We start from the raw sequence: 27,202 nt of genomic DNA on the forward strand, positions 1-27,202 counted from the left end.
ATTACATAGAAATACGAGCGTAAATGCGAATGTAACGAAACATAACTATGTAATCAAAAGAATCTCATAATGCCGAATAAAGCTTATGCAAAAATGACACTCTGCAAAGGAACGTAACAATTTAATTTAAATATTCTTAGGACAGAATGTCTCTTCGGATCAGTGGGTGAGACATTTCAAGTTAAGTTAAAGCAATATTTATGGTGCAAATATTATCAACTTCATTTAGCATCAGAAGTATGGAACCTGCAAATTATTTTCCACTTCTGTATCCTAGTGTAATAAACTGCATTCTACATATTGAAAATAAGGCAGTCCAAACAAGTCACCATCAGCACACGTCCCCGCCCAAGAGACAAAACACTCAGTTTGTGTTTTTACCTCATTTTTGTTCTATTTTAACTTTTTACATTTCTTTCGATATCTCTCTCTCTTTGTGTCTTTCAGTCCCCAATCCCCTTCCCCACGCAGAGTATAGCAAGTCAGCGAATTTACACACGTCGGCTAAATTCTCTGCCTTTCAATAAAGAGCTCTCTCTCTCTCTCTCTCTCTCTCTCTCTCTCTCTCTAATGTAGCGTAACATCACACCGTACCACATATGTCGTGCTGACTGTTAGAGCGGTGAACTTCGGAACTGCCGCAGTATTCATTTATGATTACACTTCTGTTTTTGAGTCTAATAGAACAGGGCAAGAGTTTCCGGGCCTGTTTTCCGGCATCGTTTTGTGCTGTGAGCGCGTTCCCCAACTGTTGGCTAACAGGTCATCGGCGTTACGTCGACAATACATTTCCAAACATTTCTTGGTCATGTAGACACTCTACATGACCAAGACATGTCATGTAGAGACTCTACGTGACAGTGCTGCCAGGAGAGCACTTCAGATAACGTGTGGTTATATGTGTGCCTATTTTTGTCCTGGTCCTCGCGCTGTTTCTCCCTGCGATATGTTCAACCAACTAGCCGACAAGTTCACCCTTCAATACTTCAGATAAATTTGGTTCGCAGTGTGAATAGTGCGATTGATGCAGTATCTTCCGTAAGACCACCTCACTTTCAGTGAAAGTTGGTTACACTGGTCCAGGGTGTAGAAACGTTGGTTAATTTATTATTGTGGACAAAGCGTGCGTTTTTCGCACTTAAAATGAAACTCCACGTGTTTGGCGCCTCGCGCAGGCAACTGGAATCTTTCTTTCTTCATTATTTTTTACAAATTTCTGGGCACATACGTGATAACGGGTAGAAGCATTTTCCCTTCACTTCTGCAACAACCTGGCAACAAGGCCTTGTAAACGGAAAATATCGTAATCTGCGCAATTTTAATGTTGGAAGGAAAATAAGAAACAATGAACGCTCTCAAAAAAGCGAGCGCCAAATCATGTTCGCAATATTATTTTCTTTAAAGTACGGTGTATAGATCCATAAAAGACCATGCAAGGGCTGAATTCACGAAGATTTTTAAAAATAGCAGAAGACACTGACGAGGGTATCTGTATCACAGCGTTAGAAGCAGCACACTGCGAAGACCAACAACATGACGCCAATAATGCAGTCAGCTTCTGTGTCCTGTCTTGTAGAGCAGTCTCTACTTAAAACTTGAACGGTGCTTTCGCCTAGCCATCAGGTGCGGCATCGTCGATGTCTTGCGAGGCCGCAATCGAAACTCCGACAATAGCTTTACCGTCCTCTGTGTTTACCGCAATTAACATGGCTCTTTAGCTTCTCGGATGGACGCGGTCGTAACTTACTTAGAAAAGAAAATCAAATTCGGCCTTCCAGCGGCATGCTTCAACTGTGTTCCCCGGGTATCAGGTCTCAGCCATCTGTTCTTTCTTTCCGTGCCGCCATTTGCTGCGGTTCAACTGGTACTCGTTGCGTTGGTGACACGAAACTCCTTGTCTGATCGTGGTCGCACGAAAGCCCGAGGCAAGGCTCTCAAATGTAAGTCATTAGACCGCCGCCGACACAGTCCGCTGCTGAGGCACAAAAGAGGCTTGCCTTTTCATACCCTCGGTGTAACGCCAGGGGGAGATTATTTTTCTTATGTTTCCTTCAAGACCTTGGATTTCAGACGAAGGAGCAACTATATGAGAAGCTGCACCTGCACAGTGTCGTTATTTGGTTGTGTTTACATTATATTTAGCTCAGCTTAAAGGGGCCCTACAACCCCTTTTGAGCACGGTCAGGAAACGCTGCCGATCGGTAGTCTCGGTTCCTGAGAACATGCGAGCGAAATATTATATAGCGCACTACACGGCAGGGAATTTACAGTTAATTTTCAAAGTCAGCCAGAAATCGCTCGCTCTTCTCTCGAGAAATGGTGCTATAATCCAAAATGACCGCGTCATAAACACAAAGTCTACGGCCTATGGCTGATTTGAGCATCGTGGAATCGCGGGAGCTGCCGCGGCCGCCGCGGGATGCCGCGACGTGCCCGCGCTGCACTCGATTCCAAGAACCAGTCTAATAGGCGCTGTTTGCGAATGAAATACTTCTTCAATATTTTGAAATGTCAACAACATCAAAATATGCACTAAATACCATAGGCGTACAACGTGAGAGGTTGCCTATTGCAGCCGGCAATCGTTACTCAGGGAGCCACACCTTGCTGGTCATCATTCGCACTCACTGAAGAGTGCTGTGCATGCGAACAGTTTTCTCATTTGTTCCTTGTTCTTCATTTGTGGTTTTAATACTACGATTATGAACGCTAAGATGTGAACCTTGCTTTGTATGACATCTAAGAACGGCCACTGAGTATGCAAAGGCATTCGCTTCGATTCGCTTCTGGTATACTAGTCGTTTCTTATTTGATTCGCACTCAAGAGTCTTACTTCGCACGCCCCTGAACATGAGCGTATATTTAATCACAATCGGCGTGATACATTCTTGACACATCTCGAGCGTTGTTCACCCGCAGCGGTGGTCTAGTGATTATGGTGCTGGACTGCTGTCCCGGAAGTCGCGGGATCGAATTCCGGCCGCGATAGCCGCGTTTGGATGGAGGCGAAATGCTAAAGGCCGATGTACTTAGGTTTAGGTGCATGATAAACAAATCCCAGCTGATCGAAAAATTTTGGAGCCCTCAACTACAGCGTCTCTCACAATCCTGTCATGGTTTCCGCATGTAAAACCCCAGATAGTATTATCGAGCATTGTTCGAACGCTCTGTGCTGACAACTGCGCGCAGCAGTGTTACCACTGCACCATGGCCTCGACATAGAGGCCACCTCTTCCACCGCAGCGCCCTCGGCTCATTTCAATGTGGAATAAACGTGGTTTCATTCATTCATTCGGAGGCGACCTCCCGGTGATTGTCTCTTAGTATCTTTTTTCTTCCAGCCAAACACGAGAAGAGCGTCTGTATTGTCACAGCTTCGGAAAACACAGAGGTCGAGAATACGTTTGCATATCTTTGTCTGCGCATGCGCCCCTGAGCACCTCCACGAGACTCGTCACTTGTTTCTTTGTTGTGAAATGCAACAGGAAGCTCCAGTAGACAGGGACGCGGCTCCATGCGACCTCTGATTGCCTCGTACTAACATTAAGTAGAACAATAACAGCGAGAAAATGAAACCGGCGAGAGGCACGAGGGTGTGCTCGCGGATCGCAGCGGGTAGCAGCGGGTGCGTCGTTTCGGGCGAGCTGACTTGAAGCGCGAGCATTTTCCACAGTACATTTGGGAATCCCAGTAGCCGGCTATTCTCGACCGTAGCAACCCATGGACACGGCCTTTGCGTCATCGTTCTCTGTGCGTATAGCCGCGCTGAGAGACGCACGAATAAGTTCGCGTATTCAACTTCGGGATACCCAAGAGGCTTTTGTTAAGGTTATGCTATCTTCTTGAGACGTAAGCTGTTCTGCAAACGTAATTTTAATTTCTATAGGTCTCCTCTGAACTCTTCTAAACACCTAAAGCTGGCCGTGGCCCCGACATGCAGGACTGAGAGAGTTCAACCAGGCTGAGTGCAGTTGAATACAGTGCACTGGGAAACAGCAAAGGGGACCGAAAGATGAGGAGTTCCTGCTTAATGCACGGACACAAAGGAGTTCAAGCACCCAGTCCGTTTCAAAAGCAAGTAGCGTTGCTATGAATGTAATAGCAAAGAGCCTATCGGCATACCGTGCTCATCAGTATATATGCTACTATATTTTGCTCAGCGGCATGTAACCACCTCCAAATGTATATTTGGCATATCGCGAATGTTGATCACAGTATACCTATTTGCAGTATAGACAGCGTGCTGAAACGATAGTTTCGATAGCTGTGTTTGGTCTGACGTGAATGCTATACGCGATTCTGTGCGATGTAATGCGCTACACGTTTTGTTTCGCTACTAAGCAACGCTATAATTTACATGATTAGTGATTTGCATGTACTCACACGTGTGCCCTCCATACGTACACTTGTGTATATGTGTGCGCAGCTGCGCGGCGTGCGAACGTAATACGTATACGTAAGCTTAGCGGTATCAAAATAGTTTAACAAAGCACCTGTCATGTGTTTCTCGACCCGTGAGTATGTATATTTTAGCGCTTTAATTTTACCAATTTGTGGTATCACTGCAGAAAAAATTTACATGGTAATTTTGGCCTCATCCGCGCGCCTTGTGCGTAACTGTGGATTTGGAAACAAGACCACTAAAGCTCGAGCGCACAGCTCTTCAAACCGTCTCTGCTACGTGATCCTTGCCGAACAGGTAACCTAGCTCATTAGTATTGTTGCGTAAGTGCTTCCCCCACGTTGCTGGAGCGTCGTGGTAAAGACGCAAGACGCAAGCGCAGCATTTGTCATCTACATTCTCTCGTTACTGCGAATACTGCACTGCTTCAGTGCCAACGAAGAATGTACAGAGCTACAATGTATTTCTTAGTGCCCCGTCTGACCGTATAAAAGCAAAACCGCATGAATTCAACAGTAATGCCACGTAATAATTATGGTTGATGAGAGCCCAACAAAGACGCTAATTTTGTTTTACATTTAGAGTCATTATCACTGCGGAGTAAAATAAATGTTAAGTGTGCACGCCGTGTGTGCGAGAGTAAAGCAATTCAAGCTAAATCGTGCATGCTTTAAATAGCCTTTCATCGTAACAGTGCTCCAAATCTGCTGTAGGGAGTCGGCATTGCACATCACGTTTTAATTGCTTACGTGCATATACTATGACTCTTAGATTGGACAACAATGTAAAAACAAATTGCTCCATTAGTGAATCTGCGGTAGGGCGAAGTGATGCTCACTTTCTTCATAAATATTCACAACAAGAATAATCTTTGCTTTGGCAAAGTTCCTAATGAAGGAAATAATATAGTAAAACTATCGTCGTATGTGTCACAGAACATGTTCGACCAATGCAACTGTATTTAAGCGATTCTATGTTGGACTAAAAGAAATTTTTATTCTTTTCCGGTGCCATCATCCACAAATTACTTTTGCTTTTGACTGCACCTGAGCATGCGGAGAAGAAGGCCTAGCGTCTATCTTAGTTATCCAAGGGGTGCAGTGACGCATACTCCGCCTCGGGGGTACAATGGTTACGGTTCACGGCTGCTGACGCGAAGGTCGCTGGTTCGATTCCGGCCGCGGCGGTCGCATTTCGATGGAGGCTAAATGCCAGAGTCCCGTCTACTATGCGATGTCAGTGCGCGTTAAAGAAAACCAGACGGTGGAAATTTCCCAAGTCCTCCACTACGGCGGGCCTACGTAAAACCCGACAAATTATATTATTATAGTGACGTATAATCTGCACCATCATGCGTTGCTGAGGACATTTTTCTTTTCACAGCAAAGGCTCGTGCAAAGTTTGGAACACTCGGAATGAAAATGAGCGAAGTACTCGTCATGGGAGGTCTGCGTGACTCTTGAAACAGAATTGCTACGCCGCGACCTTGCGTGTTCCTCTCGGAAGGTCGTCAGGCGCAAATTTAGTACGTAATGACCCGTCCTCCCGCACCTGTCGCCCTTACGGTATACGATTCGGATAGTCCTGACGACTTTCATTGTGCCATTTCCTCGTGCGGTTGTTTATTTCTACCCCAATTTGGGGCCTTGTTAGGTCACCTGCATTTTCCTGTCATTGTGCAGGATTTTCTTATAGCTCCTTGTTTAGTTCATTGCTGTCATTGTTGGTATCCTCTCTCTCTCTCTTTTATTTACCTGACAGCGAGAAATATCGCGCCTAAAAGCACCCGGCCGCAGGTCTCCAGGCACGAGCTACCTTATTATTTTCTGTTTCGCTTTTTTAGTTACATAGCGAGTAACATACTGCCTTCCTCTTACCACTTCGTGTTTTCCGTTCCATCTGGCGTGGTTCTTGGGTGCAATCGATTTGGGCATGCGGCGACTAAAAATGAGCGTTGCCAACCAAGGACACACGCCGAGGTGAAAGGAAAAAAAAATACCTCCGCGGACGTGTTTATGTCTCGCGTCACACTTCACTGGCCGCGTGGATCACGCCAGAGGCTCTACAGCATTCACTCGAACACGCCGTTTTCTCATTGCTGTTCGCATGAATAGGACGTGTTTGACTAGAAGCTCCACACGGCAACAAAGCTTTCAGTTCGACACAGCATGCGTTAAGATGAAGTCATTAGTTGGCGTAGTTTTATCGCTGTCCCTCATACTGGTTGTATCCTTTAAATGAGTAAGCATCACCATGCACATTTAACGAGAAAACTGGCCGTCCCTCTTTCACGTGAGACAATAATCGCCGTAAAGTAATACATAAAGCAAAATCAGCTTTTTTTTTATAATCAGAACGCCCTTACTGTTTGTGTGTGTCGCCAACGAGGCGAAACGCTGGACTCACTTGCGGCACCGTCGATTGTCAGGGACACTCTCATCTTACCTCTTTCGAGACAACTGCTCGATTGCTCGCTCTACAATCTCGCTGGTGTTCAAGAAAGGGTTCTTTATTTAACCGGCGTACAAATTTCATCTATAAAGCGCCGAATTAGTGCTGGAATAAGCATGAGAGTATCAGGTACTTGGATACAAGAACACGCTGTCGGCCTCTGCACACTAGACATTTTGCGCCCTCCGTCTAAACGTTATCCCAGTGGTTTTCACGGCCGAGCGATAAAGATGTGTTGATCTGAGGACGCCCAACGCTTCGGCCTGTGTCGTTACCTGCGTTCCACGGAGACGTTGCACAGCTCAGGCAAGGAACCGTGACACAACCTAGAAGGAAGCCTCCACAGCAACCAGGCGGTGGTTCGGTCTGCGGCTCGGCAGGTCCGACGGCCGAAGTCCAGCCAGGTCCGGCTGCCGCACCGCGGAGAGCCACCAAAGCCGCGATTCCCGCTGCAGTCGCAGCTGCTGCCGCGTCCGTGCCACCCGCTGTCCCGGACGTGGCGCAGTCGAAAAGCGAACTCGTCGTCGTCGTCGTGGTATTCGAGCCCAGTATGTCGCGGATGAGGAAAGACGTCTTGCTGGGCGCCATCATGTTCATCCTCGGAGAGGCGTACATGAGGTCTTCCTTTGAGAACATGACGTCGGCTTTTCCCGCTTCACTCACGACTCTTCGAAGCGCATCGGACGTGGACCTTTGAGTGCTCCGCAAGGAAGCTGGCTTTCCGACCAGTCCAGTTGGACGGCGTGTACCAGTGGCCTCACGCCATGCTCGGGCAGCAAGTGTGTACTGGGCGCATCAGCCAGCTGTGGAGCCCAGCGAGCTTAGGGAAATTGGATTCAAACCAACTCGAATACGAATGGCAAGCACAGGAATGTTTTTGTCCCAGTTCATCACCAATCCTTAGACGGCATGGTATTCAAGATTACTTCACACTTCGTCACTGAATACGTTACTCGACGGGCGGTGTTACACAGTCCTCGACTGATGTGTGTTCAAGCCAACACACTGCTTGTGGGCATATATTTAAGGACTTTGAAGAAATTAGGCTTTTTCCGATTCTATATGTTCGAGCTTTAAGAATAGCCACTACCGAGTGCTTTACTAATATTTTCTTAACCGGCACTCTCTGGGTGTAGGCCTCTCATCGCACGTAAGCGGGCTACGAGTAGGGAACTCGGAGGACCAACCAATCCCGTTCGCGAATAGTGTTCGTGTCACTCCCTCCGCTCAAGGGGGCGTTGACTAGGGAGTCACTTTGCCATTCAGCAAGGCGAAATGGGTACCGGTGCCCCATATCTCCTATTCGGGAGACCGTTTTATTCAATAGTCCATGCCGCTGCACCGGAGGAATCAGTTCCTTTTTTTTTACACAAATATTTCCTCTTGAAGCATCAGCTTCGGAAGCATGGTGTAAAGGAGGGTCTTCCAAGTCGTCAAAGGCGGCGCCCAGCGCCATTCTTTTTCTTCTGGAGTCGAAGCCTTCATTTCAAGGACGCAACCAACAAACGCAGATACTTTTTTTCACTTTAAAAAGAAAACGGGAAGAAAGACTTCCGCGATAAATGTATGCGGTCTATAGACTGCTCTCCGCCCACATTTATCGCGTTTTCGAAGAGGCTTTCATCGTTCCAAATGCGCGCGAAATCTAAAAAGAGGCAGAGTATATTTTTTTAAAACGACCGAAATGTCTAGATTCCGTGGAAGCAGCCGGATCAATAGTCGTAAGTGTCACGAGATGATGACAGTGGCGTGTGGGGGGCGCCCGCTTTCGAGGCTGTGGGCGCATCAAGCGCGCGTTATTCGACCTGATGACATTACCGAGCCTGTTACCGAACCTTTAGACCAGAGAGGAGAGGGCCAGGACGTTTGATAGGACTATGGGTCGTCCCTTTCTCTTTCTCCTCACAACGTACCCCTTACTTCCCTCGCATGTGTAGGCGAAGGCACTCGGAACAGTTCTGGAATGCATCTACACCGCTTCGGTGTATACAGATCATGCGTATTTAGGGGCGCCACATTAACACCCAAACAAACAATAAAGCACGGCTCACACAATAGTTTCGCGCATTTCCTTTTAGTTATAACATTTTCTGCGCCGTGTTCTCGGACGTGCAAAAAAGGGACGAAAATCGAGGTCTCACGGCGTGCGTTGGGGAAAAGAGCGACGAGCGGAGGGAGGGGGTGCGGGGTGTGGGGGTTTTATCAACAACGTCCACCGAGCGCGTCGCGTGAACTGCACACGCGCTGCGAATGCATTATTGATTAAGTATCAATTCGTCATCAATGAGCACCGGCTGAAAGGAGGCGGTGCCCTGTCCACACCGCGTCGTCCCGATAGTATTCGAACCCGACACAAAGAGGGGAGCTCATTTACCGCATCCCGGGCCAGTTTTCATCGTGCGCCACGCGAGCCGTTCTGGTTGGCTGCTCCGATTCCCGCCTAAATGCCGCCTCCAAACGACGCGGTGCGTTCTTGTTGTGTGCACGTACTAAAATTCGTTTTTGCCGGGGCTATTTTAAACATTTTCCTCTAAAAAGAGAAAAAAAGAAAGTGCGACGGAGTAGATGGCGCGCAAAGCCACGAGCACTTTATAAAGCGCGCTATCGCGTTCTTCGGGAAAGTTGCGTGTGCCATAACTTCTTGTTTGTTTGTTTTGTTTGGCTTAGGTGACTGATCCACTTCCCCATCGCTTTGTGTTGGAAAGAAGTTGCTGCTTTCGGGAAGAGGTTACATTTCACGTGCTATTTGTTTGTTTGCAGTTAGCTCGGGCCGAAAACCACGTTTTTAAAACGCTCGCATGACCGCCGTGCACCGACTCTGACCCCTCGCTCTGATAGCGGGTCGCGATGAAAAGAGCCTGCATGGAGAACTCACAATAGGATAACCGCCTAAACTGAGCACTAATACTACTGCATGTTTTCGGTTTTTGTTTACCGAAGTCACCACGTGTATAGGCTACAAGCTTGTTATCACGAAAACAAACGTTATGATATAACATTAATAAAACGGCATCGTACTGCGCCGTCTAGCGTTTAGGCGCACGAAGAACCCCGGGTGAAGAGATGAATGCGCAGGGCATGCAGATGAAGTAGGGCTGCGCGCTGTCGTATCTTCGCGTGAAGCAGTGCACATTTTGAGGTCGTTCTGATGATTCCACGCCGTTCTGAGCTCATCTCGTGGCACCGTTAAACACGATGCAGTTTTTATTTGGTCTTCTTTGTTTTGTTTGTCGCGAGTGAATCGTCGTTCAGTCACTCGATCAATTTGGAAAATTATTTCCCCGCCAATGCCCCGCGTTGTCGTTTGGTCACATCTGATAAACGCGCCCTCACGTGAACGTCGCGTGAAGCGTATTCCGCATCTGAATATTGGTGTCGTCCCGTCTCGGTAACATTACTAAATTTCGCTGATATGTGTGCGCGAAGTGTCGTAAAAAGTTTAATGTAGCGTCGCATTGCGAATTCTATTTTCGTTTGGAAAACTGATTTGTTTCCACTGTTTGTGTATACCGACAGGCATTTAGGTAAGCTGATTCCGTGCTCCTTCGTCCTTTTCTTTATTTGTTCGTTAATTATTTCGTTAGAGGAGACAACGGACTCATGAGGTAATGATCTGGAAAGCGATATTTTAGAAGAAACACATTCAAGGTGACGTCCCGTCCTATAAAAGGAGCAGAACACAACAATGGCACCTTGCCGATAAACGACGCTGTTTTTAGCCAGCAACTATATTAATGAAGTAATTGAACGAACGACACTGGTACCTATTTACATAATTTTTGTCTACGGTGATTAGGAAACACTTCTTTTAGGCGAGCAAGAAAACGAAATATTCGTAGTTTGAGCCGAAGTGTAAATATTGAAAGCGATAGCAAGGTTTATCGTTGCACTGAAATCGTTTCAGAAAGCTGGAGTCAAGACTCTGAGGAGTAACAGCAACTGCGTCCGAATTAGTCGTCGCATCTCGATGATGAATTATATCCCAGAGATTAGCTTTCAGTCTCATCTTTTCAGTCTCGTAGTAAGCAAAGCTTCGCTTTGAAATACTTTAGCACGGCTACGCTTTTAATCAGGTCCTGGTTAAATGCTGGCTATATCCAGGAAACCAAACGAAAAATGTCCGGTTTTCTGACTCTATCTAGCACTTTAAGCGGGACCTAGCTGATTAAGAGTGTACTAAATGTTGTGCGCACTTAGCCTTATTACAGCAGAGCTGTTATGCTCGAGGTTTGCCGTGTGTCGTAGATCGACAATTATCATCATCATGAACCGGCACGCTCTCAATCACGGCCCAAGCATTCTGTACAGATGGTTGACAAGAGGGGCTGCCCACCAGCTCTGCTGGGGCCCAGCCTAGCGCGATTTAGTGCAAGCTGCGCTAATTTTTTAATTTGTAATGTAACGCAAAGATTTATTGCCAGACAAATATTGCTGATCGTAACTTTACGCGTAGGTCGTTCGGCAATAATAACTGCCTTCGCAACAGCTCTGCAAAATAAAGAGTTGCCACAAGCCATATGTCTGCGTGGCGCAGTGTTTTTCGCACTTGCTCCCATCAGTGTTTTGCCCACAACAGCGGAGAAAAGAAGCAAACATGGGTTTATCCCCACTTAAAAAGATTACACGCCATGTCCTCGATGTGCTATCGAGGTTCCTGCCCCTGGTGCGGAGGAAGTCATACGCGCCCCCGCCAGAGCAGTGTCAATGCTAAGGTCAGTGCGCCGACCTTAGTCGCCCCTCGGCTGCATGGACACGTACATCATGTGTACCTATCGGACATTTCAGGGGTGCAGGAATATGCATTTAGAATGCCACTAGTTGCCATAGATAAACAAGAAGAATCGAGTCACGTTGTGACAGGTTGTACGGGATACCTATTTGTAGATTAATGTCCAAGGTGTGAGGATGCGTGCTTGTATACATGCGGGCGAATTTCCCTGATCCATCGTCAGATGTCGTGTGAATCAGTATTAATTTCGACTAACTGTGTTTTTTTACGTTTAAAGTGCGCCTAAATTTAAGCTGCTGCATTGTAGATCACTTGGGTAGACCGTTTAAAAGCAAACTGTCATCGAGGCACCGCGTTTCTCTCAATATACGCTCCGCAAACTTGGGAGCGCATATGTAGGTTATGTCCCGAAATCGCTTCGCCTTTGTTTTTTTGCGGGCGATGGTTTTTTTCCATCGGATTGCCGTATAGGAGAACCCCGCGCGTGCGTTTGCACAGGTGTGACTAATTCCTGTGAACCTGCAGCCGACGCACCGTCCAACGCAAAGCTATATGCACACACGTCGCTCCCTGAGTAAGCGTGCTTTCCGCCGCCGACAGAATGACCCACATCGGGATGCATTCTGTCAACCCCGCCTGCGTGCTCTTTCCTGTCCTCAAGCAGTGGGTCGCACGAACCCTATCGTGAATTATCGGGTCGGACGACACGCAGCGTCATATAGAATATTGCTTGATTAACTTTTAATCAAAGAACCACAATCAAATTATTACGAATCGCATGAGAATTGAAACTTGAGCTAGTTGGTACACGGATTCATCATGATTTAAGCATGATTTAGGCATGATTAAGCATGATTTAAGCACGGTGTTAGCGCCCGTGTTGTGCACCTTCTTTTCTCTGTCCTCGTCCCTCAGTGCGCTGCTTAAATCATGATTAATTATTACGAGTCACAACTGTAATTATTAATATCGATTTTCATTTATTGCTGCTGCCTCCATATGTACGTACTCGTAAGTTAGGTCAGCGCAAGTGTGTAGCTCTTGCTCGCTTACCTGGAAGTCGGCGAGGAGTCGCCTTGTGCCCCAGCTATCTGTAGCCAGAGTTTAAAAATATGTCGACGCGCTCTATATGACGCCGCGACCGAATGCACGTTGCTTATTATTGCATGGTACACGTCATACTATTCTTGTGTTCTTCTTAATTGCTTAATTAGGCAAGATTAACTAACTTTTGAAGCAACTAAGCTGGACAAAAAATTCCAATGAGAAAGCTGTAGATCAGTTTGCAAAACATCCCATTAGACAGTTTTCAGGTTCTTATCTATTAAGTATTAGTGTTTTTCCGTTTCCTAAATATGCCCGCGAAATAGGAAAATATACCACGTGAGTGAGTGAGTGAGTGAGTGAGTGAGTGAGTGAGTGAGTGAGTGAGTGAGTGAGTGAGTGAGTGAGTGAGTGAGTGAGTGAGTGAGTGAGTGAGTGAGTGAGTGAGTGAGTGAGTGAGTGAGTGAGTGAGTGAGTGAGTGAGTGAGTGAGTGAGTGAGTGAGTGAGTGAGTGAGTGAGTGAGTGAGTGAGTGAGTGAGTGAGTGAGTGAGTGAGTGAGTGAGTGAGTGAGTGAGTGAGTGAGTGAGTGAGTGAGTGAGTGAGTGAGTGAGTGAGTGAGTGAGTGAGTGAGTGAGTGAGTGAGTGAGTGAGTGAGTGAGTGAGTGAGTGAGTGAGTGAGTGAGTGCTCCCCATGGCTCCCCATCTGGACTTGCTTTAGGTCCGGCCTAGCGACCCGCGCTCCAAGAGCATGTGAACTAGAGTGGCGACCCCCTGACCGCATGCGGTGCAGGAAGCGTCGTGGTGCTTATGCGGGTAGATATCGCATACCACGTGGCAACATGCATTTGGCCGCGTCGTCATAGAGCACGTCGGCATATTTTTAAACTCTGGCTAGAGACAGCTGGGCCACCCTGTATAGGGAAGGTACGTAGCAGTTCTCGACACGTGCTCTCGACATATGCTGCTATGCAATACTAAAAAGACATTATCAAATACGCATGACTCTTCTATAATAGTAGGTAATAATATCAGCCAGGATACCAATATTGTCTCAAAGTCATTTCAAACATGGTAATACATATAATCTAATACGAGCAATAATGAATGCGAGTAACTATAATAAAATACCAGCCAGAACAAGTAAATGCAAATATTACTCATGGTTACAACTTATTCCTTGTGCCTACGCACAACTTTCAAGATTGTATTTCCACCCTTATATCCGCGTCTAGTTGAAAATTTGAACATAACTTCCTTAATATTGTTATATGAATCGTTAAAATCGCCTTTAGTATTCCCTCATTTTTCTACCACGTAGTAAAAATGTGAGGTTGAATGTGTCTTCCAGCGACCTGGTAATGACACACGCCGTAATAGATGGATGCGAAATAAGTTCGACCAGCTGAAGTTTATTAACGTGCAGCCGCGGTACACAAGTACACACGTGTTTTTTTGTTATTTTTTATTTCGTTTTATTTTATCTTATTCTATGCTTCATCCATCCGAATGCGGCCACTACTGCCGGGATGGAAACCGCGGCCCCGCGCTCGGCAGCACCACAACGCGCAGCCTCTTACTCATTGAGATACCGCGGCGAGTTCATGATATCGAGCCTGTAATCTTCCATAACGCTTCGGGTGCATGGGCGTCCGGAGGGGGGTGCAAGGGGGGGCGGCTTCCCCCCCCCCCCCTGGTATTTCGGATATCTTTCTATGCAGTAGTAATAAGCTGCACACGTTCATTAGCACACAAAAGGTCCGCATATTCGTGTGAAACGGCCTTCAGGATTGCCAGCCAACTTTGCATGTTATTACATATTATTGACTAACCTTGCCGGTAAAGTCACGGTAGTACACCCCCCCCCCTCCATGGATGCACCCCCCTGGAAAAACTTCTGCGGACGGCCTTGTTCGGGTGCGACATATATTGATGATATCTTTGGAAATGCTTTGGTTTTATCTTTCTTCTACACCTGTTGAATTTAGCCGTGAAAATGTTGTAACAAAGGAAGGGCGTGTGCATTGGCTCACGTCATTCCCGTAGCCAGGGGGGATGCCCCCACCCCCTCCGAAATGTTAATGAGATGGGTGTTTTACAAAAATAAATAATAAAAATGGGTGTTTTTTCTCAAATAGTCAAGGCCTTCAGCAAGTGCCCCCCCCCCCCCCCCCCGCCCCGAAAAAAAAATTCTCGCTACGGGCCTGGCTCACGTATTTGGACATGCTTGTCGATACATGTGTTGAGAATACTTTTTCTGCAAAATTTGTTAGATGTTTCGCGAGTTTCCTCATTTTAATGAAGGGGCTTGGCAATGAAGTCTCACAAAAGGTGCCTTAATTATGTGAGACTTCAGTTTTAATCAGTGGCCACGATTTTGGAGCAGCGCAAAATAAGCGAACCCCATCCTCTAAGCTTAGTCGATGTGTGTGCGCATCTGAACAACTGCCTGATGTTGGTGCACCTGCACAGGATTGAAACAGAGATGTTTGTAACTGAGTAATGACGTCTACTGATGGCGCGCAAGTGCGATAAACATCATGCCCGCCGGTATAGCATAGACATACAATATGAAAGCTTGCGTAGTGCACAACAGGCTACACGTCGCTCGCGGAGCCACATTTTACCATCTGCTAATTTTTGCCTGATGCGCCATGTATGTTCTAATGCTATAATTATGAATACTAGAATGCGAATATCATTTCATAATAATTCTAAAAGGAGCCGTTACATGTTCGTAAACTCTTGCAAAAATATTCGATATTCCATTCAATTCTGGCGCTATTCGATCAGTTTTCTATTCGGTCTCTAAAGTCACAATTCGCACCCCTCTGAAGATTTCCATCACGTGAACAGGTGAGGATTTTCGCGGGCTGCGCTCTTATCACTCAAGTTTCGTAGTGCGCAACAGCCGCACTCCAACAGAGAGCACACGCCGGTTAAATATCTCCCGTAAAAACCCCTTGACGACGAAAGCATGCCGGGGTTTTCGCCTTCGTATAATGCAGACAATAGCGTTGTGTGGAGTAATACAAACAAGGACATATGAATAATTTACCAGGGACAACTCTTTAAGGTGGCGATAACAGTAGGAGGCTCTGGCCGATTCATTTGTGTGGAGTGCTAGCTATCAGCATTTTGTTCCGCGACCGAATCTAGAAGTGTGTGTTGGCTGGCTTCCCACAGCTTCAGCACTGAGGATTGTATGTAGAGAAGTCATCGCGTGAGCGATAAAACGCTGCGCAGATAAAGCGAAGTGCACCGTGAAATATTTGAGCAGCTCCGCAGAGCTCGCGACACAGGCAAGCAGACAGTAATCTGACTTCGGTCATAATATATCTTCTGGGGTGTCGCGTCCCAAAATCACCATATTATTATGAGTGGGGATCCGTGTTTTCGTGTAAATCCGAAAAAAAATCTGATAAACACTCACCGGTAAAATTTTTGACATTTCGGATTTATCCGATAAACTCCGATTTTAACGGCCATTATGACCCTGTTCCGTTCTTTATCGCAAGGGCATTTCTAAGCGGCCGTTGATGCATCGGCCGGTTCGGCCGAAATAAACTTTACCTCACGCCTGCAGTATCTCGTAGACCGCACCCATCAAGGCTTGTCCCGCACGCAGTTAGAGACGTCAACATATGTAGGGCCTTTGGGAGCGCGAGACGACGTCTTGATATACGGTCCCCTGGCTGCACTGAGGTACGCCAGACGACATCAAATGTACGGACTTCGTGAAGTACGCCTCCGTCTATTAGAACAAGCTTTAAGTCTGTAATACGCACAAACGTAGGTGTTTAGCATTCAAGTATTTTTGCTTGTGTATATATGTTTGTGCGTTCAAACCTTCCAGACAACTAAAGTACGCTTCGTGTGTTCTGATGTCTTCGTGTTCAGATAATTCATCTAAGAAATTGGACTATTGAGAATAATGCAAAATTAAACTCCGAGTTTCGGAGAATTTGGAATTTACGAAAAATAAACTCCGATAACGCCGAATTTCCCCAAAAAAATTAACTCCGAAAGACACCTTTTGAATTTGAAGAAAAAAAGAACTCTGAAACACGGAGCCCTAATTATGAGGCACGCCGTAGAGGAGGTCTTCGGAAATTTCGACCACCCGGGGTTCTTTACAAAGAATGTGCACTGACATCGCACAGTACAAGAACCTCTTGCATTTCGCCTGCATAGAAATGCGATCGCTACGGCCGGGATCGAACCCGCGGCTTTCAGGTCAGCAGCCGAACACCGTAACCTCTATACCACCACGTCGGACGATCCGCAGCTACCAAATGAAGTCAGCGCTAACATTATTCTCAAAAAAGATAAACCAGCAATCAATTTTTACAACAAACACAATTTTCTTCTTCCTTCTTTATATAATTTTTTTAATGAAATGCAAGCAGTTGTTCAGTGTTTCGCATTCGTCAGTGAATCGCTTAGTAATCGTGATTGCTTTTTTATTCGCATTGGTAGCTCACGATACTACACAGCTCATTTCTCATCCCGGTTGTGATTATATACGTGAATATCTGATGCAAATTGTTCTGGGATGTCGTCAACATATTTCATGCTGTAAATTATGATATAGACAAGAAGTGTGTGTGTGTGTGAGTAGATATTGAGTTGAATTGAATTGAATTTTATTGACAAAAGCAATTTACAAAAACACAATATTGGAAGAAACGCATCGGAATCCCCAGCCTAAGGCTAGTTGGGATTCATTGAAAAGTAATCATGAAAAAAGGATTGTCACTTATCAAACAAGAACTGTACAAGCACAAATATTTATACTAGCATTATAATACTTGTAAAACTAAATATACCATTATGCATTTACAGAGGTTAGCGACTGACGTATGGGCAGAAGAAAAGGGAGGGAAAGAAAAGAACAACAATATGTAGCGTATAAGAAATGCATATCAAACAGTAAAGCAATAAATGTACATACGAAAATAATTTACTGACATTAGGACACTTTGAAAACTAATTATCACATATTATGTATCTGGAGAGCATAACAATAACACATAAAGACAAAAAGTAAAGAAAATACATTGATATTCATGCATACACAGATATATATTTAATTGTAAGGGAGCTTATACATATGTAAATGTAGTAGCATGCAACAAGATTATACATGGTAGTGAATTCAATATGGCTGTTTCTAGCATTGCTACGCTGGGTGTCTATATGTTATTTAAGAAATATTTTTTCAGTGCAAAAGATAAATTATTAGTCTTTTTTAGTTCTTGTGGAAGGTTATTCCACACGGCGGCTCCATGAGCTGCAAGTTTTCTATTACCGTATACGTTTTTTGTTTGCTGAGTGAGATAGTTTCCTTTTACTTTATTGCGGCTTCTGGAACTAGAACATACAAAATGGGATGAGTAATGAGATATTGACCGACATTTTTATTACGCAAGCCCGTACATCAGGGAATGACTTATTGAATAAGGCCTGTACGCAAGGTTGCACCAGAACGGAATCTGAGATGGTCAGTAATGATGCGATCATGAAACTGCGCTGCGCACTGCCTGTCAAATTTCCGGCATAACCTTGCGTAAACTGAAATATCCGCACACAATCGCCATGCGCACTCAGAGCAGGAAAGGAGTGCAGGATATCTACGCCGGGAGCGGCTGTCGCCTTGCGTGCTCGGATACTTTGACGTCAGCTGTAAAAGCCCGTGACTCGGTCCCGCGTCGGCACACGCGCCATCGTGTTTCATATTGCCTGCTTTGAATATGACACAAAATAAATGGACTTTGCTACGAAGCTGACCGCACAGGCAATGTGGAAGTCTCCAAAAAACGCGGAGAAGCATGCATTAGCGTAAAGACAGTACAGCAAGTGTGCAGTGAAGAACAACACACCGACACATTGTTGTGTTCAGTGTCAAAAATGCTATATTATAGTTGCTAACGGTATGTCATTCATTTTTCTTGGTGTATGTGGTCGGCGCTAACATTTTGTATGTTTATAATCACAGTTTTTCTTGGCAGAATAAGCGGTGTCCTCTTCAAAGAAAGCCGTTCGTTACATGATTCTTGATATTTGATCTTTCTTTTATATGTACAGTCGCGCTCAATATGACATGCAACACGGGAGCCCGTGGCCTCACGAGGTCAAAGACTGCTCATGGCTTCCACTAGCCCTTATTTCCATAACTAAATGCTGTTCTCGCACTTGGGAATGATTCCAAATAAGAAAATATCGATTAGTTGTTGAAATAAAAACAAGTTGACGCCATGTGCAATCTTTGAACTCGTGAGGCCATGCGCTCCCGTGTTGCAAGTCATATTGAACGCAACTGTACTCTCTCTTCGAAACGCCATCTATTGCACCGGCAGGCAGTGCCTGCCGGTGCAGTAGATCTGCCTGTAGAAGTGCCACATCTGCCTGCCCAGCCCCCACATCATATCAAGGAGATGACTCCCCCCTCCCCCCTCCCCCCCGAAAAAAGATTTCTGCCTACGCCCCTGCCGGCAGGCAAGTCATCACTGCATTCATGTGGCAAACCATGAAGCTATGTGAAATTTCTGAGCAGAGAGAGAGAGAAATGTTTTAATGAAAAGCTGGAGATGTTTGCCTGGCTATTCGCCTGATATGCTACTTTCTGAGCAGCTAGACGCGTGTAAAACTTGGGTAAGTTGGAAGTAAGATGCTATCGTTCCCACCGCGTGCTTCTATGCACACAATTTAATTTAAATCACGTAAGAACGCTTCCTTAAAGGGGTACAAACACAAAAATGTTCAGTTGTTTTTTTGCGTCAAATGAAAGGCCAAGCCCTCAAGAGCCTAGAAAATGTAGTGCTAAGTGCGAGTGCACCCTGAAAAAGTAATTACAGTATGTTTTTAAAAGCTAGTTTCGGTTCCTACTGTACCCTGACGTCAGGACACGGTGTGAGCTTCTCCTCAAGTGAAGTGTGAGCTTCTCGTCACGGCCGCTCCTCACCGTAGCTCCGTTGGTGACGCACAAGGAGGTTAAAATAAAATTTGCTGGAGTGGAGGAGGCACCCCTCAGCGGAAGCCGCGCGCCGCCATCTTGCTATAGGCAGAAACGCGCCTTCCGCTGCGCATGATGCAGCGGCCGCATAGATGTTCCAGCTGTTCTCTGGCGTGGTGGCGTCCGGACGTTGTTGGGTACATCCTGCGTTGCGTACGGGTATATAAGCCGAGCGAAAAGGGGCTCTAGGATGAAGTTTCAGTTGCAAGCAGAACATTTCGAGCTTGATGAAAACTTCTCTATGCGGGCACATGCTGACAGCTCACAGTCTGTCTCTAATTTCACTTCTGACGGTCATTCGTTTTTCCTAACCGGTTTCTTAAGGACCCAAATGTTCGAAGCACGTCGGGGCAGGCTGTTTGACGGGAAGTCTGGAAGCCAAAAGACGGCGATCACGTATGTTAGAGGCACTTCTCGCGGAATTGTTTCGACCGGACTAGGCTAGGCTGCGACCCGGGAGTTGTATGACTGTGCTTGACGCATTTGTAAAACACTTGCAAAACCCAGTGATACACGTTCTTGTGTTTGTTGATAAACCTCCTTGTTGTTGATACCACTGGTGTGGAGCGCGAATAGGAAAAGGACGCACGGTTTGCTATTCGTTGAAATTTTATAAATAGGCGACTCCCTTGATTTCGTTATCGGTTGCCCTCTTGTGTTATAAAAGGGTAGCTCGCAACTACGAGGTTAAGTAACGTCATTTGGGCAATACACAAGGACCTGTTTTTTCTTACATTCGTGCCTTTTCTTTTGTTATTTGTATTTTTTGCTTTATGCAGTGCAGCTAGTAAAACCAGTAGGTCTGAACTGCACTGTACTAAACTGTACTAAATTGCAACTGTTCCAGCTGCAAATAAAGCGACCTAACCGAGGCCCCGTGGTACTCCAGCCGTTATGTGTTCAAATTGACAAAAGTTGTTGAAGATGTGACAGTTGAATCACCTAAGCGGCAGCATTACGAAGAAACGCTTCATGTTCCCCAAGCTAGGGGAGATAAAACAGCTAAATTGAGATGAAAATTCTGCAGCAGAAAAATTGTAGACAGACCAAAAAGATCGAGGCTCGATACTCAAGCGATAATAATGGAGATCAAGGATCAAACGCTCATGTCTGAGAAGGGCAGGGGGGTGTTCGCTGCGGTCTTCCCCCATACATACAGCAATCCCTCCACAGGGCACGAAAAGACAATTAAAGGCACGTATCCATCCGAGCTGCGGGCGTTTGCGTTAACGCTGCACTTCTTTTCTCCATCGGCTTATAAGTATACGTACGCTCGAAGTTTAATTAAGCACTATCAGCGGAGCGCACTATACGAGAACGGCGTACAGAATTCCATCAAAGGAAATGCTGGCTTCACAGATGAGTCACTGTCTCGAAAAAGCTAGCCCAATGCCGCACAAGACTCTGCTCTACTTTGATTGCTGATGACAAACGAGGAAACATGTTGAGATTGTGGGCGACTAAGTGGTTAGATATGTGGGCTTTGGGACTGGAATGCATGATGACAGACTGCATGTGTATATGCTCGTTGGCTTAAACTTACGACTTAGGATGCCACTTGGGCGTTTTTAATTGATTCGCTTTGATTTTGATTCGCTAAAATGATTTAGCGCTTGTGTGTGTGTGTCATTCGCTGCGGTCTTCCCCCGGTCTTCGCTGCGGTCTTCCCCCGTTCGCTGCGGTCTTCCCCCATACATACAGCAATCCCTCCACAGGGCACGAAAAGACAATTAAAGGCACGTATCCATCCGAGCTGCGGGCGTTTGCGTTAACGCTGCACTTCTTTTCTCCATCGGCTTATAAGTATACGTACGCTCGAAGTTTAATTAAGCACTATCAGCGGAGCGCACTATACGAGAACGGCGTACAGAATTCCATCAAAGGAAATGCTGGCTTCACAGATGAGTCACTGTCTCGAAAAAGCTAGCCCAATGCCGCACAAGACTCTGCTCTACTTTGTCGGGACGTTGTCTCAATGATCGTCTGCGAGAGCACGCGAACAACGTCAAGAACAAGCACGGTAGCAATTTAGCAATCCATTGCGCAGACTGTGGGTGCACTCCGCTCCTGAAAAAAGCCAAAGTGTTGCGCCGATACAAGGACAATCTGGCACGTGAAATTTTTGAAACGTACACCATGATGTGCAAAGGCGCGGCTTGTGTCAGTGCCCCTTCGCTCACACTTACAGACAAGGAATTCAGATATCTCAGCCAGTAATCAGAAGCAGCGTGGCATAATGTCATAGTCACACCCATGCGCATAACTCCTCTTCCTTCCATGTTCCCCCTCCCTTCTTTTTCTCGCCCTCTTTATATATGTGAACGCACAATAAACCAACTGTTGGCAGTCAGCGCCCGTCCTCGTTTTCGTTCTAAGTGTTTGTGTTCTTTAAGCGCTGCATTCTAATGGATCCGTACCAACGAGCTCGCCTCAACACCCTCTTAAGTCCCTGTCCCGTCCTCGTCAATTCAGTACTGCGCTTAACGTTATACTTAATTGATTCATTGACAGGATAAGAGAGAGCCGAGCCAACGAAATAGTATCGAAAAGCTATATATCTATTGAAATGGTGTCGACTGCAAGCTGAATGCCCATATTTGAAGCACGTTCATGCAAAGCCAAAACTATTGGTTTTGGAGGTTTTGAGCTTGTCTTGAGAAAAGAAATGGCTTTCAAGCCTTGGTGAGCATATCCTTCTCGATGGACATATATCCTTGAGTGTGGTGCTTTGGACACTCGCATTTATATTGCTCTCAAAGGAAAACGCGAAAAGAAACAGAATAAAACTGCATTCGTATCTGCCATTCGCTTCTTATTCTTGACAACTTCTCCCTTAATGCTCGCCATAACTGTAAAAAACCACAGCGGAGAGACGCAGTCAGCGCGGCGGGCGCGCTTTGGCTCCCGTTTCTTGCCTATGGCCAGATGGCCGTCGCGCGCGCGGCTTCAGCGTGTTATTTAAACCTCCTTGGTGACGCACAAGCAGCCATTTTGAATGTTTTGGTGACGCACAAGCGACCATCTTGGAAGTTTTGGTACCTGGCGTCAAACAACTAGCGAGACTGCTGTGTGAAGTCACCATAATTAGTACTGTAGCTTGACGTCAAGCTAGTGTTGATGTCGTAGGTGCGCCATGGGAAAATCGACTTTGATTTCAAAATAAAATATCTTACCAACATTTGGTGAGCTTCACGCTTGCTCAGAGCCGTGTATGCATACAGGAGAATTGTATGGGAGAGTAAACTCGCCTTCGAATAAAGGTGTCAGCACCTCTTTAAAAAAAGCACTCGAAATTCGGACTAGTGGTGCCAAGTCTGAATGAAGAGCAGAGCTGTGCGGCTTTCCTTGTTTCTTCTTTCTCTCTATTTCTTGTATCTCTTTTTTGTACCTGTTTTTTTTTTATATTTATTTCTTTCTCTCTCTATTTCTTTCTCTTTCTTCCCTTTCTTTGTTTCTCTCTATTTCTCTCTTTCTTTCTCTTTCTGTTTTGCCCTTTGTTTTTCCTATCTCTTTCTCTATGTCTTTCGCTGTCTTTCTACCTTTTTATGTCTTTATTCCCTTTACTTCTCTCAACTGTTTCTCTCTCTCTTTCCTTCTATCTCTTTCTTTCTCTCTCTTTCACGCGTTCGTTTTCGTTTAACGCCCGCACCTGCTGTACTCGGTGGATTTGGGGCTTGCCCCAAACGACACAGGAATTAGAGCTTGTCCAATTCCTGTGGCGCACACCCGCCCGAGGCTTTTTGTTCGCGTTGGACAGATTACGGCCGGCTTAAACAGCTCCGTTATTAAAACCAAACAACCTGAGTGCGCAGTACTGTGTGTCACATGCAGAAATTTGCTATTGAAGAAACTTGGCGCAACTTGGCATTCCTCATTCACGCACACATTCACACATATGTACACGCAAAGTTATTATCTGTCGCAATCTAACAAAACGGTAGATGGGTCCGATACACAAGTCATTGTGCAACCTTATTATATGGGAGGCTTCTGAAAGTTTGTTGTTGCGCTTAATGATTATTTCAGTTCGTCTGAAGAATGGTTTGCACCCACATGATCTGCAGTGTGCTGAAATACGTATGACAGATCGGCGTTAAATTCCCTTCAAGTTATCATTGTGTTGGGGAAGGCGTTCATTGACGCAGATGCATGTCTGCGTTAATTGGCCATCCATTGTGAAACGCACATGCTTAGTAAATTTGTTCAGAAACCTGACGCTGTATTGTGCTCACACTAGGGTTGCAGAACACATCGTTTTTTTTCTTCCAATTACAACCTTACACACAAAATAATTTACTGCTGTCAAAAACTTGAAGTTTACTTAAGCAAGGTTCGTTCCAGCAGTACGCTACATATATCTCGGTCCGCTTTAGATCGAAAGCCAACTCTTGTACTGACATGATTCGGTTAGTGACAACTTATTAGTTTCACTTTAGCGAACCTTTCATGTGTGCTAGCTTGATTGGTTGCTGTGGACATATCCCTGTATAGCTTGACAAAACTTAATTAGAATGTGTTGTAGTTAGGACATGCTGACATATATTAACAAACCTTGCTGTCATTCCCACTTATATTTCTACAAAAGAGGACGATGGGCATGCCAGTGTACCCCATATAATCGCCAAAAAGTAGGAAAGATGCTGGGTGCAAATCACCGTCATCTGCCTCTTCGAGAACCTGTACTTATTATTGCAGTACTGAGGGATAGTATGGGAATGCTCGTCCTTGTGTTTACTTGTCTACAGTATTGTGATTGACAGCTTTACAGCGACAACTATTATGTAAGAGAACAGGGGCGTAACTGCAGAAAAATCACGAGGAGGGACACACATCTTGCCATGGTGTGGCGGCCATTTTGTTTTTGTTTTATTGCGATAGCAATTATATGGACAGTCTCGGCTGATTTTTGCCGACGCCGTCATGCACCGTATATATATATATATATATATATATATATATATGCCACAAATAAAAATAATTTCGAAAAGCTTTTCAACGCGCGGAATCGAACGGGCGACCTCTCGCTTCGCAGCGCGCGGCGTTAGACTGGTAGGCCACGAACAGTACCGTCTTCCAGCCTGCTAACGGCAAGCTATTTATATACAGCATTTACTTCAGCATGCTTTCTTAGTCACCACATAGATGGCGTGGTTTAAAGATCGTCGCTAGAGTGCCTCGATGCGCTCGTTCGCCTCCGCTCCGTTCAGGGTGGAGACAAGCGCGTCGTCTGCTACAGCGGTCGCCATTACTGATCCCAATCGTCAAGGCGCGCACTGCCGGCGCGCGGATTCGCAGCCTTTTGCTCTCGAGTAAAAACACTTTGTGCCGGATTTGCCCTCGCAAACGCAAAATCGTTCACGGAAGTCGCTAGTTAAAAGTTTCCAGGCATGCATCAGAACAAGTAATCGAATACTTTGCGCCTAAAGGTGTCGCAGAACGCAGTGATACTCCCTGCCAGCGCGGCCGCTGGGCTGTGGCTGAGCGGCGCACAGCTGCTTTGGATCCCTGAGAGCTGCAGGCATCACTATTTACTTTTATACTTTGCGGGTATATATGTTCGTGCGGTGTCTTTTTGAAGGCACGACAGTTTAGCTTTATTCAGGAAAGTTCAAGATGCGGAATACTGTCTATTAGAAAGCAATAATTGAAAGGTATCATTCCCGGGACTGCCGAAACGAAAAGCGGTGCAATAATGCGCCTTACATAAAGGCGCAGAATGTATGCTTTCATGTACGTCTGAAATTATTCCAGCTCGAATTCTCGAAACGAGACACGCAGTATTGAGACGCGTAATGCGAATTGCGCGTCTTTCTTAAGCAATCTTTCTTAATTTGAGCGAGAAACGCACCTAGTGAAGCGAACGAATTAGCGAAATATAAAAATTTGAAGACAGCGCGCGCAGATTTGACGGCTACATTAGAGATATGGAGTGAAAATAAACTTAGATGGAATATACCGGAGCGCAACGTTTCCATCCTATTCATCATTACGGGCTCTCTCTGCACTTGATGTGCAGAGGGAGAATGTTGTCAACATAGCAAACGCACATTTTCAGAGTGCCATACACACAGCATTTCCCAACATCCATCACCAGTGATCAATTTGGTGACGTGAGAGTCCTAAGGTCTACTCGCTGTTCAGCTAAATCTTAAAGCGATTGGAATCCGCGCGCAGGTTCCGAGGCTGCTATTATAGTGACCGATTGCCGGATGTATGCGTCTTCGTGTCCTCTTATTGAATACCTATTTTAAAATATGGCTGTATTTCTCATTTCGAAAAAATACCAGCGAAATTGCAGTAAGCATCAGAATGTCGTTTATTAATCGCAGCGGAAACGACTATACTTATGTAATGTTTCAATGTTTTTCAGCGCTGTGAATGCCGCGTTGAAACTAATGACCGCGTATGGTAATGTACACAAGAAAGCGTTTGTTCAGAGAAAGCAGTTCTGGCAAATTATTCCACCGGATAACGAAAAATAACATTCTCCATTTCTAGTTCCTGCTAGCAAAGAAATCACAACTCGTACCAAATACTTGCAGTTCACTATAGACGCGACAATATTCATTATCACACCTTCGTGCATAAAAACAAAACAAAACAAAAGGAGATGCTCGCGACAATGAAAGCACGTTTTCCAAGCACACCCCGAAAACAGCGCCAAATTTATGCGAATGGTTCAAACGCGATAAAACCATTTGGCATTACCAGTTCGCTCAACGTTCGATCGTGTTCAAGTGCGACAATGCGCGCTGAAGAGGCACCAACTCGCACTCAAAACCACGGCACACACATAACTTACAATAGTCTATTCTGTGACTGCGTTACTAGTAACATATACGCCGTTTCAGAAATCGTCCCAAAAGCACCCGACGTAGCAAAGGAAAGGTGATGGGAAACAGCAACAAAGCTTGCAATACTCCCGCTGCACACACAGGCATTCGTCGGCTGCCACTTGTCACGCTTTATCCTCACTGTCCATAAAAGTCTTCTTTTAGGATCCCTTGGGAAAGAAAACATCTTCCAACCATTCCTAGAATGGTTCGTGCACTGTGGCACGCAACATCCAGTCATCCTGCGGGACTCGCGGCGGAGCAGACGGGCGACAAGGCGGTAGGCGCAGCATGCACGTTTAACCAAAGCGCGGCGTGGGCTAAAACATGGCGGACGCGCGAGTCGAGGCGGCGTCGACCCTTTCAAAGAATGACCGCACTCTAAACGGGGGCGCGTGCATCGAGGCACTCTAATCGTCGCCCTCTCCTGCGAATGCCGTTGATCTTCGCCCTACAGGGCGTGGTCGCCTTCGTGCGCTTATCTCGAGGAAAGAAGAGGGCGGCCGGTGGGGTGGAGCGGGGGGTTGTATGTCTTGTGCTTTCCCCGCGATGTCCGCGCTGAAGTCACAGAGCGTACGAAGGTCACTTCGCTCGCTGCAGCGGCCGCGTTTGCGAAAGGAGCGCGCTGTTCAAACAGAAATAAGTAACAACTGTGGTAATTAGTTCGCGCTCGTCCTCTGTGTACCTGTTCGTTCGTTTCGTGCGTCCTGCTTTACGTTTGAGCAGTGCG

The 27,202-nt window shown here is 45.9% G+C and overlaps 1 protein-coding gene across 1 annotated transcript in view; it reads right to left on the reverse strand.

Annotated features, from left to right (window-relative positions):
- The window catches only part of LOC119393109 (homeobox protein BarH-like 2), a 35,065-nt gene extending 27,576 nt beyond the window's left edge, over positions 1-7,489 (reverse strand). The window contains exon 1 of the mRNA XM_037659933.2: positions 7,129-7,489. Coding sequence (XP_037515861.1) covers positions 7,129-7,489 — 361 coding nt within the window. The remainder of the gene's footprint in view (positions 1-7,128) is intronic.
- Positions 7,490-27,202: the final 19,713 nt, after the last annotated feature.

This window comes from Rhipicephalus sanguineus, chromosome 5 (genome assembly GCF_013339695.2).
Source record: "Rhipicephalus sanguineus isolate Rsan-2018 chromosome 5, BIME_Rsan_1.4, whole genome shotgun sequence".
Taxonomy (NCBI): Eukaryota; Metazoa; Arthropoda; class Arachnida; order Ixodida; family Ixodidae; genus Rhipicephalus; species Rhipicephalus sanguineus.